Consider the following 15,063-nt stretch of genomic DNA (forward strand, 5'->3'; position numbering starts at 1 on the left):
ATCACCATCCACAGCCTTCATCAGAGATTACAATACCCTTCCTCACTGTCTTGCTGTGAATTCTAAAATGCAGCGATGCAGTGGCTTTTGGGCATTCTCTTCAAAATATTTGCATGGGCTAGTTACAGAAAACACTGCAGATAAAATTAGGCAGGAGTGATTTAGAATATGAAATCCCTCATTTCTCAATTTTACCATGAGTAGGAACAGTGGCTGTGTGATGCATTGAAAAGGGAGGATATCCCAGTCATACATCAAATCGTAATAAGTCCATAATGAGGCATGCTCATCGACAGTTTACATGGCCAACACTGCCCATACTAATATTGAGACTACTGGGCAGGGTGACTTCTGATAATCCTACGTCATTCCTACATTGCAACTGATAATGTGATTTCTAAAAGATGTTAAAGAATAGTCTGAACTAGCCTCGGATACATTGTAGCGGTCTATCGCAGTGTTCCATCATGGCGAATCACAACCAACGTTGATGATCTTCATTGCAAGGCATCACTACGGTGAAAATGTAGCTACTAGCTAAATTGTCCACAACGTGTACGAATCGATAAATGTTACAAGCCAAGTGAATGTCCTGTACAATTAACTAGCACCATTGTGATTGAAAATGGCATATTGATGCTGAGGTTGGAGGACATGGGAGGGTACAGAAGGTGCTGTTTGTATGGATGTCAGTTTATCATCATGGTCTTCTTCAAACACATAACGACTGATGACAAAAACAGCATCTTCACAACAAATGAGTTAAAACCCAGTGAGTGAATAAACCAAGCTTAACTCTTACCTCAGGCGGTGGTTCGTTTCCAGGTTCCCGGAGCAGCCATTATCAGCATTCCCTCTCCCTCCGTCCTAGCCTCCACCACAGGTACCGGGCAAAATAACAACCGGCAAACCAATTCCCCCCCCACCCCCCAAACTGTCACCCCTCTGATGGGTGAGATATCCTAATAACGAGAGGGTAGTGTCGTTTTTGCAATAAATCCCCGTCAAAACTCGGGTCTTCAGTGAGGTTAGTCTCCAAAGCGCAGTCCAGCAAGAGCGCAGGATGAACTCGGAGGTTCGGCACCGTCCGCCCAGCGCAGTGCAAGCTAGCTAATTGAACAGTTCACAGGTAACATATGTGATACCGCTTGGGGTAGCATGGCAATGGCTAGGTTGTCATCCAAAATAGACCGTATCTCGCCGTTGATGGTTGATTCTTTCGTGGCCTCTATTTTCACGCAGGAAACCATGTAGCAAACTGGCAACGTTGGGTTTATCGTAGCTGCGGAGTCTGGGAGGCTAGCTAACGTTAGCTGGCTAACTAACTAGCTAGCTTTCAACTGTAACAGTTACTACTAATATCCAACTACGTGTTGCATGTTGTGGTGAACGGAAAGGTGGAGGGGATGAGTGTTTAAATAAAAAAATTAACGATTAAAATAAATTTGGGGTATTTCCGGTGCACCGCTACGCTATAACTAGCGATGTGCATTCGCAAGGGACCCCCCCTCTCTGGCCGTTAATCTCGATCACACCACAGACTGCACTAGCTATCGCTTAGATGAGGGTCTGCACGAAAAGCGCGCCCTCGACACGAAGCTCGTTCCCGCCTGTTTGAGTTGCATTCCCCCTACAAAATGGCCGCCAAAACAAACTTGCGACAGTCAAACTATCTACTACCCTTGGTGTGAATTTAAACATCACATGGAAAGCCTGTTCATAATCTAACGCAGCGGTAATACATTTTTATACAAACTACCTCGGCACTTACTGGTTTTACATGTGATTATAGGGTAAATTAGCTAAGGTAGTTACCAAGCCAACGTTGCTAGCTAGCCGTAACATAGCTAGCAAGCTCGTGCATGTTTCCTGAACAGCCAACCTTGACGTTATCCCAATACGGTTAGCACCTTAACGAACAAGCTAAATTAGTACATTTAGATTCACGGACATGCCGTTACATATGCTCTTAATATTGGTAAATTAGAAATAGCACCTAAATCAAACATGTGCTTAACTCGTATGACTGTATAATGTTACCTAATTTTCTGAAGAACTGTCGGCACCTAAATAGTTATGTTAATCATATCGCATCGGCTAACCGTCAATCATGTTCAAATTACCCGCCTCTTTCGCGCGTTGACGAAAACCATTGACCAATCTGTATGGTCATTCACTCTCTCAAAATGGCGGCGGTCACCACTGGGATGAAAATTGTATTTTGTCGCACGAGCTGACAATCGGCGTGTCGGTTCTGTTTAAGTACTACTATAGCAGTTATCAAACTACACTGAACAGAAATAAACGCTACATTCAATTTTAGTGAGTTAACTGCCTGTTCAGGGGCAGAACGACAGATTTGTACCTTGTCAGCTCGGGGGTTTGAACCCGCCCCGGGTATTTCTGTTCAGTATAGTTCTGAGTGACCATTACTTATGTCATGACAACATATTTTTCCTCTGACCATGTCTTAAAAGCACAGAACTAAATAAAAATATACAATCACACTGTTTTAATAAAAAAGTCAAGGTACAAAATCACATTTAAGTCAAAGTGAAACATATATAGGTGTAAGCCAGTCTTGTTTTAACATCAAGGGGAAAATAATTATTTGACTTCAATGATAAACTGAAACAGTTCTTTAAAAACATTAGATTTCAAAATAACGTGAACAAAAAAAAAGTTAAATCAATATATCAGGCTTTCCCTCTGTACACTACTTTACATGGCACTACAGAGTTTATTAGCGATGTGAATTCCACCCCGACACCCTCTCCCCAGACCAAAAAAAAAAACATATGTACTTCTAAACCACCCAAGCTCTGGAGACAGGAATACTAAAATGGTCAGTTTGGATATGGGTGCAAGCATGTGGGGGTCCAATCAGTGCCTTGCTAAATCCCAGTGCTGAGCACCCCCCATGGCAGAGGTGGATCCACAGAAAAAGTCACTATGCCACAGCTGCTCAGGGCCAGTTCACTTCTTATTCTTGGGAGCAGGTCTGTAGGAAGGAATATTTGATGAATTCATACTATAAAGACAAAATACATTCTACACGGTGGTCATGTCAGAATTCAGAATTTTCAAAATGCAGACCATATATAAAAATCTGCATTTTAAATTTAGTGAGTTTTGTTTGTTGCTTCAATAGTGACTAGGGGTATTTAACTATAGTTTTCCATCCATCACAGAAAATATATTAAAGCAACACATTCGGCACAAAATAGCTTAATTCATCAGACAACAGAAGTGCAATGCTATTTGGCTAGCAGCCACACAAGTAAATGTGCTTACAATGAAAAAGGTATTTTTTGCTATGTTTATCATAGAAATAAGTTAGCCAGCAACATTTCCTAATGTTTTGCTTGACGTTTATCTTGCATTTTACCAGAGAAAGGTAGGTTACGCCAAGAAAAGTACTGGAGAAAAGTAGCTACACATCAGCCAGAACGCTGTCTGAATATGTCATCCCGAGTGGAAAAGTGCAACTGAAACAAAATTAGTCTGAGCAGAAAATTGCAATAAGCAGTATTTTAGATCAACGTTTACAAAACGCAGCAAGATAATTGTTACACGTTATTCTTTCATTAACGTGACCCGTGTATATTTAGAAACAAGCATTTCCTCACCTGTAGATTCCTACTACGATGGCGTGATCTCTCTCATAAGGCTCCAATGTCAGCTGCTCCTGGGGCTTCATGTTTTCCGAGCCCATCTTCTTCACCTCCGCAGCAAACACAGCCTCCGGTGCTGCCGTTGAATCAATGCAGTTTGCCTGGAGGGAGACGAGACAAATGTACTTTAATCCCACTGCAACTGAGGCACTGGCCCCCAGTAACAGCAAGCTAGGTTGCTCCTAAAATCAAAAGCTTTACAGTTCAATGCAAAATGTTCAACGTCTAATATCTTAGTTTGCCTGCTTAAGAATAGTATTCCAGAAGATGGCACCACTAATTCTGAATAACACTGTTTTTGAACAGTCTCAATGTTTCACCTTGATTGAGATGACAAAGTGCCCTCCGTTCTTAAGGAAATTGTGAGCGTTGAGTGCAACAATTCTGGTCTGATCTGGCTGGGCCACATCAGCGAAGATGACATCTACCATGCCTGCATAAAGAGGGTACAGCCAGAGCTTGTAAAATATACATAAACTTCCACAGTATTTTCACATCAGTGTATGATTTTGATGACTTACCAACAAGCATGCGGTATTTGTGTGGATGCCGGGCATCCTCAATGATGGGAATGATGTTGGTTCTCTTTTTGGCAACATTGAGCAGATCACGTCCTGACCTGTGAGAGAACTCCACAGCATACACAAGACCCTCCTGCAAAACAGAGGAAATGCCTCATTACATGTACGGGGGTGAAGGACTACACTTCATTGTGATAGAAGTGAATTGTTCTAAACAAGACCATTATCGAGTAGCCCAACTAAACCAATGACAGTTCTGATTGTGGGAAAAAATATACTCACAGGTCCAACGATGTCTGACACATGGGACACTGTCGTCCCTGATGCGGCACCCAGGTACATGACCTTCGAGCCAGGTTTGATGTGGATCTGATCAACTCCTCCCAAGATGGCTGCTGCCAGCTTTGACCGGAAAGGGTTCCACGCTCTGTACTCAATCTTCGTTTCTCCTTCCTCGACATTCATCCTTTTTTCTCCATACACGGACTCTCCAATCACCATGTTCTTTGTCACCAGGGCATCTTCCTTACCACGGCAGATGAACACTCCTGAGGGCAGGAAAATGGAGACGTATGAAACTACAACACTCCAATATATTAGGAAGTTTACAGTTCAGAAGAAACATTTTGCACAGAGTGGGTGCTGCTGAACAACACAAACAATAGTGCAACTACAGGCCTCTGCTGGAGACAGCTTGTATTGCACAGCTCCAACTTTTCTACTCACCTTCATGTCTATGAGGCTCCACAGTGACTTTCCTGCCAGCCCCAAAGCCACCACGTCCACCTCTACCCCTGGGGGTGCCACGACCACCTCCACGGCCTCTGAAGCCACCCTCGCTGCTTGGAGACCTAAATCCACCTCCTGTAACAGGGAAATAACAAGTAATGTCCAGTTCGTGCACAAATTAACCACGTGCAGTAAACAACTTTCATCCATGGCAATTGCACGAAACTTGATGTTTTTAAGTCACATTAGGTTGTCTTGCGACCTCAAATATGTGATAATGCTCGTCAGTCAGGTAAACTTACAATACAGAACAGGCATGTACCTATAACCTAAAACATGTAAAAATAACAATCTAGCTATGTTTGACTTACCACCACCTCTGCCTCGGAATCCTCCTCGCCCGCCTCTATCTCCAAACCCCCCCCGTCCACCACCTCTGTCTCCAAAGCTTCCTCTTCCCCGGAAGCCTCCTCTGCCTCCTCGATCACCACCCCGGGGGCTGAATCCTTGAAGAATATGAAAACAATTGAGATTATCCTTCAAATGTATGGCACATGACATGGTGCAAACAAATGAATGAGATGCTTCAGATTGATGGTACATGTTATAGTATAGATAACTTCTAGAATCATAGATGCCAACAACTAATGCATGGCGGAATTGATACCCTAATAGCGGTTCAAAGGGCTACAAAGAACTTGGAAATGGAATAGGATATTCAATATTTTTGAATGTCCAGGTGTTAAGTTTGCCAGCAAACTAGAAGACTGCATTTGAGCTTGAGTGGTAAACCAAAGATAATGGGTAAACAGCATGACACGGCCGGCAATGAATATAGATAATGCAATGGGCTAGTTAGTGACCTGGTTACCAATGCTAGTATGTTGCGAGCACATGTGCCAATAACGTTTGACCGATATTTGGGCTAGGCACTCAAATCAAAATCACGTTCAGGCAAAATAACAAGAATAGGTGTGTTGTGTGCGAACAATAACTACATAGATTGCTTGAAAGCTAATTAGCTAACGTTAGTGCGTATGAACACGTGTTTAGTTTGTGCCATGCGGGCTATACCATTGCGAAAAATGTGCATTAAATCACAGAAGCAGCAAAGACAGTCCAAACACTTTAATATTAATGATCAATAATGAAATCGAACACAAACACGTCGTACGTGTAACTGTATAGTTAGCTACATGCACCATTTACTTGTCCAAGTTGTGTGAGAGAAATCATGACTAACGTTAATGCTCGCAACACCAGGCCGGAAAATGAAACTTCACAATCAAATTTGGCCTTCATAATAGTAAGACTTGCGGGCATTTACATTATGTATCCCCGTCTACTCAATTGGTCAAATAAACTTACCTGGTGTCATATTTGGTAAATTGCTGTGCTCTCAATCTAAAACAGCTCGAAATTGTTTTGCTCAATCTTCTCTATCTTCCTCTTCTGAACACGCAGCACACACTACCTAGCAATGTGGCCATGCGTCATCAGACTCCTCCTTCCCATGATACACCACGGTCTGGACGCTCATCTTTTTCAAGGGTGTCAATAATTTCGGACGTTCAAGTCTTGAGCCCAAGACTACAGAGTAAAAAAAAAAAAAATACTGCCTGCAGTCCTAACGGATCATAAAGTCATATGGCTGACTAAGAATGTGCAGTAATGATGATACGAAATACTCTATTGGTAACTGCTTAAATTTAAAATCTGCTCAGCCTGTACTACTTAAGGGAAACGGCTTGGTTTAAGAAGATGTGAGGTAGCTGAGCTCTTTAAGAAGCTTGATCTTAATTAGAAAGCTAAATTGAATGATTTACAGAATCAACTAGATATATTTTATGAGGAAAAAGCTAGAGGAGTCTCTATAACATCCAGAAAATAATGGCTTGAAAAGAACAGCAGATATTTTCATTTGGAAAAGAGGAGAGGGAACTCAACACACTCCGGAAATGTAAGATTAATGGGGATAGAGTTATCAGACTTTACCACTAAATTAAGAGAATCTTTACTCCTCCGATAACAGTTTGAGTGACTAAGGATCTCCATGATTTTATAGAGAATGTTAACTCAGTGAAGAAAACCAATCGGTCTTAATGTAAAGATTTATCCATTATGGACATCCAATATGGGGTTGCTCAATTAAAAAATCTCCGGGTTGAGATGGATTAACCTCTGAATTTTACAAAACTTTCTCTGACAAAATAGCACCATTTTTACTTGAACAAAGAGGTTATAAACCTGCCTCCATGAAGCAATGGGTTATTACTCTTATACCTAAACCACACAAGGATCTCTTAATTATTGGTGTCCAATCACACTCCTAGATAACGAATACAAAATTATAGCCTCAATCTTTGTGAAAAGGTTAAAATCGTGTTTGAATGATCTGATTGCTGAATGTCAATCAGGGTTTATGAAAGGGCACCATATATCTAATAATCTGAGGCTGGTGTTAGATTTGGTTGAGTACTGTGATCTAGTGGATGACTTCCCTGTTGGATTGTCAGAAAGCATTTGATACCGTAAGTCACAATTTTATCTTTGATTATCTTAAGCATTAAGTTTGGTCATTTTTTTGTTGATGCTATTATAACTTTATAATGGTGGCAATAGCTGTATCAAACTGTCATGGAACATCATCAAGGTAAACCTTCAGGATTGGTGGGTCCCCTGCCGGATAGTTGAGCTAACATAGGCTAATGCGATTAGCATGAGGTGTAAGTAACAAGAACATTTCCCAGGACAGACATATCTGATATTGGCAGAAAGCTTAAATTCTTGTTAATCTAACGGCACTGTCCAATTTACAGTAACTATTACAGTGAAAGAATACCATGCTATTGTTTGAGGAGAGTGCACAGTTTTGAACATGAAGCTATTAATAAACAAATTGGGCACATTTGGGCAGTCTTGATACAAAATTGTAAACAGAATGGCAATGGTTCATTGGATCAGTCTGAAACGTTGCACATACAGTGCTGCCATCTAGTGGCCAAAATTTAACCTGGGCTGGATTAATACATTATGGCCTTTCTCTTGTATTTCAAAGATGGTACAAAAAAAAGTTGGTTCTTTTTTTGTATTATCTTTTACCAGATCTAATGTGTTATATTCTCCTACATTCCTTTCACATTTCCACAAACTGCAAAGTGTTTCCTTTCAAATGGTATCAAGAATATGCATATCCTTGCTTCAGCTAGATTTGTGCATGTCATTTTAGGTGAAAATTGTGTGTGGGGGGGGGGGGGATCCCTAAGGTTTTAACATTTACAAAGGAGTACAAAGTTGTCCAATCTCACCTTTTTTGTTGGTATCTCAAACGTTATGCTCTTTAGTTTATCAAAGTCAATTTGAAGGCATTACATTCTAGGCCAAAGATCAAGATATTCCCAACGGGCACATGACGCCTCACTTTTTTGGAAAAAATATGTTACAAACTAGATTAGCATTGGATATTGTGAAGCAGTTCTCTAAGATGTAAATAGTCCAGGTGGCCATTTGATTAGTTGTTCAGCAGTTTTGTGGCTTGGGGGAAGAAGCTGTTACGGAGCCTTTTGTCCTGGACTTGGTGCTCTGGTTCCACTTGCCGTATGGTAGCAGAGAGAACAGTCTATGACTTGGGTGACTGGAGTCTGACAATTTTATTTGTCACATACACATGGTTAGCAGATGTTAATCCTAGTGTAGCAAAATGCTTGTGCTTCGAGTTCCAACAATTTTTTGTGCCTTTGTAACAGTATAACTTTAGACCGTCCGCTCGCCCATACCCGGGCGCGAACCAGGGACCGTCTGCACACATCAACAACAGTCACCCTCGAAGCATCGTTACCCATCGCTCCACAAAAGCCGCGGCCCTTGCAGAGCAAGGGGAACTGCTACTTCAAGGTCTCAGAGCAAGTGACGTCACTGCACACATCAACAACAGTCACCTACGAAGCATCGTTACCCATCGCTCCACAAAAGCCGCGGCCCTTGCAGAGCAAGGGGAACTACTACTTCAAGGTCTCAGAGCAAGTGATGTCACCGATTGAAACGCTATTTAGTGCGCACCACCGCTGACTAGCTAGCTGTTTCACATCCGTTACACCTTCCTCTGACACCACCTCGTATATAGGTGGATATCAGGAAGCTTGGCCCCAGTGATGTACTGGGCCGTACACACTACCCTCTGTAGCGCCTTATGGTCAGATGCCGAGCAGTTGCCATACCAGGCGGGGATGCAACCGGTCAGGATACTCTCGATGGTGCAGCTGTAAAACCTTTTGTGGATCTGGGGACCCATGCCAAATCTTTTCAGTCTCCTGAGGTGGAAAAAGTGTTGCCGTGCCCTCTTCACAACTGTCTTGGTGTGTTTGGTGCATGATAGTTTGTTTGTGATGTGGACGCCAAGGAACTTTTGACCCGCTCCACTTCAGTCCCGTCGATATTAAAGGCGGCCTGTTTGGCCCTCCTTTTCCTATTGTCCACAATCAGCTCCTTTGTCTTGCCAGTGACGAATTTGCCAATTTTGGTGTTCTCTGGTAAATGCCAAACATCCTACACGGTGTTGGGCTGTAAGCACAACCCCCACCTGTGGACGTCAGGCCCTCATACCACCCTCATGGAGTCAGTTTCTGACCGTTTGAGCAGACACATGCACATTTGTGGCCTGCTGGAGGTAATTTTGCAGGGCTCTGGCAGTGCTCCTCCTGCTCATCCTTGCACAAAGGCGGAGATAGCGGTCCTGCTGCTGGGTTGTTGCCCTCCTACGGCCTCCTCCACGTCTCCTGATGTACTGGCCTGTCTCCTGGTAGCGCCTCCATGCTCTGGACACTACGCTGACAGACACAGCAAACCTTCTTGCCACAGCTCGCATTGATGTGCCATCCTGGATGAGCTGCACTACCTGAGCCACTTGTGTGGGTTGTAGACTCCGTCTCATGCTACCACTAGAGTGAAAGCACCGCCAGCATTCAAAAGTAATTTCCACCTGTTGTCTATTCCATTTGCATAACAGCATGTGAAATTTATTGTCAATCAGTGTTGCTTCCTAAGTGGACAGTTTGATTTCACAAAAGTGTGATTGACTTGGAGTTACATTGTGTTGTTTAAGTGTTCCATTTATTTTTTGAGCAGTGTATATACATGATGTTACCAGTGAATGCAGTTTTTGTGAACAAGAAACTGAATCTATTGAACACTTATTTTGTAATTGTTTACATAGTGAGGTGTTCTGGACTGATGTGAAACTATATCTAGGCAACAAAATGCATACAACCATTGAAATATCTAAGTTTGACATTATTTTACAACACAGACCCCAGAATTGAACGTCAGTATGTCATAAATCTCTTTATTTTACTAGGAACCTTTTTCATACACAAATCAAAATATTTTAAGAAAAATGGCCTTTTTCATTTAAAAAAATCTGATTTGCAAAACTATCCTGAATCATTAAAATGAATACAAAACAAAATGTCGAAGTAAATATATTCGCTACATGTCTATTTAATTTGGTATAATGTGGATTTGTATTATTATTATTTATATTTTTTCCTTTTCCTTATTTCTTTGTGTAATCCCTCTGGCTCTTCTGTTTTTTTGTGTTTTGCATGTTACTGTTTAATAATAATAAAAAATGAATATATACAAATTTGAACCCCACTCTATAAGTGACATGTATTCATGGGTACCAAGAGAAGCCAGGCTTCCCCAAAAATGTGACCAAGAAAAAAAATAAGAACACATAAACTAATATATCTTTCGTCTCTCTGTGTTTCATAATTTTCCTTCAATTCGCAAGAGGCTGGCTGAATGTATCTCATCGGAGAAAGCATCTGAGTGAGCGAAACAGTGCCCCTCTGTCTCTCTACGTGTAGCCCACCTATCTGATGCTGTCTGGTCCAAACGAGTATGACATTGTTGCTGAATTAAATGCAAGGGAAGCCAGCAAGCATTTGACCTCCCTTGATAAATAAAGTTGAACAAATTAGCTAATCAGTGTTGAGCTAAACTGTGAGCTCAACTGTGAATAGTCCTGGTGCACCTAAAAAAAAGTGTCAAGGGAAGCCAGCTTGGATTTTGCTGTCACCTATCAAATCACATTTATTCATTTTTTATTTAACCAGGTAGGCTGGTTGAAAACAAGTTCTCATTTACAACTGCAACCTGGCCAAGATAAAGCAAAGCAGTGCGACAAAAACAACACAGAGTTACACATGGGATCAACAAACGTACTGTCAATAACACAATAGAAAAATCTATTTATAGTGTGTGCAAATGTAGAATATTAGGGAGGTAAGGCATAAATAGGCCATAGAGGTGAATAGAGATAGGGATTTGTATTTGTGGTTTTACTTAATTCTCCCTACTGGCCAATAATTATAACAGCATTTCTGATTCAACCATTAATACATACATTGTTGTGCCCCTGGCCTGAGAGGATGGAAGTTCAATATGTAGCTAGATGTAAAAGGCTAATGTTAACTAGCTAACGTTGCCCATGAATGAAAGTTAGGCTAGCGAGCAAACATTTTAGCTCGGTAGTTTAGGACAACAAAAAATGAAAGCTTGTACTGTATGACAGAGAGATAGACCGTTTGGTCAACATGAAAGAGAAGAGGATGGCATTGGTGTTTCTCTACAAGTAGGGTCAACATGATTTTTTATACTTGCACACATACCTACACACGCACACAGAAATCAGAACCATTGACAGCCAATTCATATGTAGCTTGTGTTGATTTGGATTAAATTGTTTTTGGTATCTTTTAGTTGTCACTTTATTAGACTAAGCAGAGGTGATTTGATGATTTTAAAATGTTTAAGTTTAAATGGTGCTGGTATAGTGGAGGCAGCTCCTGTTTTCTTTGCGACTTGCAGTAACCCTCTTTGGTTCTGAATCAATAGTTGTTAAGTGGTCCAAAAATGTTGTAAACATGAACTTGCATGACCATACTGTCTGTTACGTGCTTTGTGGACTTCACCGGGCAGAGGTTGCTCTCCGGTTTTGTAATAAAACAAATGTGTGGTTTAATTTATTCTGCCACTGTGCCTTCTTATTGTCTCTGCCTTTAGGCCTATATATACTGGTCACAAAGCATATGAATTAGCTGGTTATAGAGCAAACAATGCAATTATCACAACACATGTAATATGCCTTTTTTTGTGGGGCTTCCCCAGGGATTTTACCCACACCCCATTACTGATTTTATCCCAATGTAATCAAGGTTTGGAAATGGAATCATGGAGAGGCCATAGATAGCCAGACTAGTAATTTGGGCTAAGGAACAGAAGTTGGGATTTGGAGAAATGCCATCAGTGTATGCTCTGCAAGCAATGAAAGCGTGGCAAGAGTGGTGAAAATATAGACAGGGTTATGTACAGCGAGGAAGAAGAAGAGCCGAGTGGAGTGGGAAGATGTGTGTTTATTAAGAATTGGGACAAGTGCAAACCCTATTCGACTGACTCTGATGGCTCAGAAATTGAACCTGAGGAGCGTGAGGATGAATTACCTGTGGTGGCAGGTGTGATGAAGACCTCAGAGTCTCGCCCCAATGGTCATCCAAATGATGAGTCGGGCCCAGAAGGAGAGACATTTTTGGAGAAAGTGGATCCCTGCCTTTTGGCTGATAGTTGTCTCAGGCTGGGTAGAAAATAGGTTGGGTACTGTTAAATTGGTGAAGGTAGCTCGAAGTGGACTTGTGATTATTTTCTGTATTTCTTCTATCCAGAGGGAGCATCACGTGACTAGGGACAAGATCTGTGACTTGCTTTGCTCTCTGGAGCAGTGCGCCTTTGAAAAGAGTGATTACTGGGGTGATGTTAAGTGTTGTGGAACAACTGAAATTGAAAATTCCCTGTGCCAGTGACGCCTGCCGTTTTGTGTGACAATGTGATCATTTTAAATTATGTTTTTGTCAAATACTATAATTGTTTGAACTTCTTGCGGTCAATTTGCGGCGTACAAATGATTTATAATAATGTTCCAGCCCCCCGACCATCCACTCAAATCATCCCGCGGCTGAATGTAGTTGATGACCCCTGCCATAGGGACGACATACAAGATATCGAAAAGTTGTTCTCCATGGATATTCAGTTGCATTTAGTGTCAATTCTAACGATCCAACTGAATTTTTTCTTTAAGATTATATGCATTTTTAGACACTACACGTAGGCCACTGGCTTCCGATTTAGCTCTGTGTGAAGGAGCCTATCCTCGGCTTTACCCCTCTGACTACAATGTATTAAAGTTATTGAATCGTTCTTTTGATTTAGCTGAGGGGAACTGATCAAAGTGTGAAACGCTCTACCTTAAACAACTGATCCTTGATTCTGATACGGTTTTGGAAACCTTGAACACTCAACTTATTTCTCACCCCCCAAAAAATTACAAATGGACTGGAAAAGATACACTGGCTACTGTTCGATGTTTCACCACAGATTTCCACCAAGGTTTTTTGTGTAGCACAGCTTCAAGCCAAGGTTTTTTGTTCCCTCCCAAGTTACCATTTGTAGTTCAGGTCAATGTGCAACGCAAAATACCTCTGTGGGATTCTGTGTTAAAACAGCAGACAGTAAGTGTATCTGTCACACCTACTCCTGCTCCCTCCGGCTCTCAACGGCGCCTGTCTACTAACCACTGGTCCTGACAACCCACATTGTACACACCTGGCAATCATTGCACACACCTGCTCCCCATCGTTAAGCACACCTGGACTTCATCACCACCCTGATTACGCTCATATAACCCTTACCAACCTCAGTCATCAGGCAGCATTGGTTCTGGTTTCATGTTTAGACCCTTCTCTTGATTTGGCACACACCATGACCACCATCATTATTAAACTCACCATCTGCTTCCTGACTCCCAGCAGTCACATTAGAGTTCAGAAATCTGCATTTTCAAAACGCAGACCATCAATAAATCTGCACCCCCCCCACCTGATCATAGAGTGATCAGGGGTGTGCAACTACAGTTCTCCTTCACAGAAAATGCATTAGTGCAACACATTCGGCAGAAAATAACTTCGTTTTCATCAGATGACCTTGTCAGCTCAGGGATTTGAACTTGCAACCTTCCGGTTACTAGTCCAACGCTCTAACCACTAGGCTTCCCTGCTGCCCCAAGTTAATCATGCATTTCACCAGAGGATAGTAGGCAACAACGAGGAAATATACCAGAGGTGCACGTTGGTGAATTCTCATTCGACTGGAGAAATGCAAGTCAATCACAGTATTTGTCTGGTGCCAAGCAGAAATTACAATAAGCATTGTAGCAAGATATTTCTTGCTAAAAGACAGAATTCTGCACTAACGTGACACCTGAAAACTGTGTGCTATGAAAGTATAGTTTCGGAAGTTTCCAAATGCATATTGCATGCAAGGATTACGAGGGCATGTGCTATATGGCAAAAATACCATGGCTCAGGGCTGTTCTTATGCATGACACAATGCGGAGTGCCTGGATACAGCCCTTTGGTAAAACACTACAAACCCCAGAGGTGCCTTATTGCTATTATAAACTGGTTACCAATGTAATTAGAGCAGTAAATATTAATATTTGGTCATACCCGTGGTATACCACAGCTGTCTGTAATGGGTGCATGTCAGTGGAAGGGAAGTCAGGCGCAGGAAAACGAACTTGGTATAACATATATATATATAACATTGCATATAACATACAATTTTTAAACAATCTCCGACAAGGACATGAGGGGAAACAGAGGGTTAAATACACAACATGTAATTGATGGGATTGGAACCAGGTGTGAAGGAAGACAACACAAAACCAATGGAAACTGAAAAATGGATCAGTGATGACTAGAAGGTCTGGGGACGTTGAGCACCGCCCGAACAAGGAGAGGGACCGACTTCGGCGGAAGTTGTGACACTGTCAGACCGTGGTATACCACAGGGATCGAATAACTTAGTTTATAATAAAGGTTATACAACAGGTGGGTCTAATACTGAATGCTGATTGGTTAAAACCTCATTCCAGCCGGTGTCTATTCCACTCATACCACCAGCTAAATCTATGACTTTAAAATGGCTATTTACTCCGTTCCTCTCTCTAACTGCGCAATCCACTGTCTCATCAACCCAGCCAGGCAATTTATAAACTCTCCACTATAAAAAGCATTTAGACATTA

The 15,063-nt window shown here is 41.7% G+C and overlaps 2 protein-coding genes across 2 annotated transcripts in view; both read right to left on the minus strand.

Moving 5' to 3' along the window:
* LOC135520439 (dual specificity tyrosine-phosphorylation-regulated kinase 1B-like) overlaps positions 1-1,634 on the minus strand; it is an 83,684-nt gene extending 82,050 nt beyond the window's left edge. Inside the window, exon 1 of the mRNA XM_064946009.1 lies at positions 803-1,634. The gene's annotated coding sequence lies outside the window, so the exon portion shown is untranslated. The remainder of the gene's footprint in view (positions 1-802) is intronic.
* An 863-nt stretch (positions 1,635-2,497) lies between these two features.
* LOC135520440 (rRNA 2'-O-methyltransferase fibrillarin-like) lies at positions 2,498-6,423 on the minus strand. The gene is made up of 8 exons (XM_064946010.1): positions 6,293-6,423; positions 5,296-5,430; positions 4,922-5,059; positions 4,478-4,743; positions 4,196-4,328; positions 3,995-4,107; positions 3,630-3,775; positions 2,498-3,001 (listed from the first exon to the last, which is right to left on the minus strand). The coding sequence occupies exons 1-8, from the start codon at positions 6,300-6,302 to the stop codon at positions 2,977-2,979; spliced, it is 966 nt and encodes a 321-aa protein (XP_064802082.1). The 5' UTR covers positions 6,303-6,423; the 3' UTR covers positions 2,498-2,976.
* Positions 6,424-15,063: the final 8,640 nt, after the last annotated feature.

The sequence above is a fragment of the Oncorhynchus masou genome, chromosome 29 (genome assembly GCF_036934945.1).
Source record: "Oncorhynchus masou masou isolate Uvic2021 chromosome 29, UVic_Omas_1.1, whole genome shotgun sequence".
Taxonomy (NCBI): domain Eukaryota; kingdom Metazoa; phylum Chordata; class Actinopteri; order Salmoniformes; family Salmonidae; genus Oncorhynchus; species Oncorhynchus masou.

Bases quoted from the DNA above. Each gene is read 5' to 3' on its own strand.
- LOC135520440 (XM_064946010.1), bottom strand. The intron at 4,329-4,477 runs GTGAGTATATTT...TCTGTTTTGCAG, and splicing joins TGTCAGACATCGTTGGACCT to GAGGGTCTTGTGTATGCTGT. The intron at 4,108-4,195 runs GTAAGTCATCAA...CTCTTTATGCAG, and splicing joins CAAATACCGCATGCTTGTTG to GCATGGTAGATGTCATCTTC.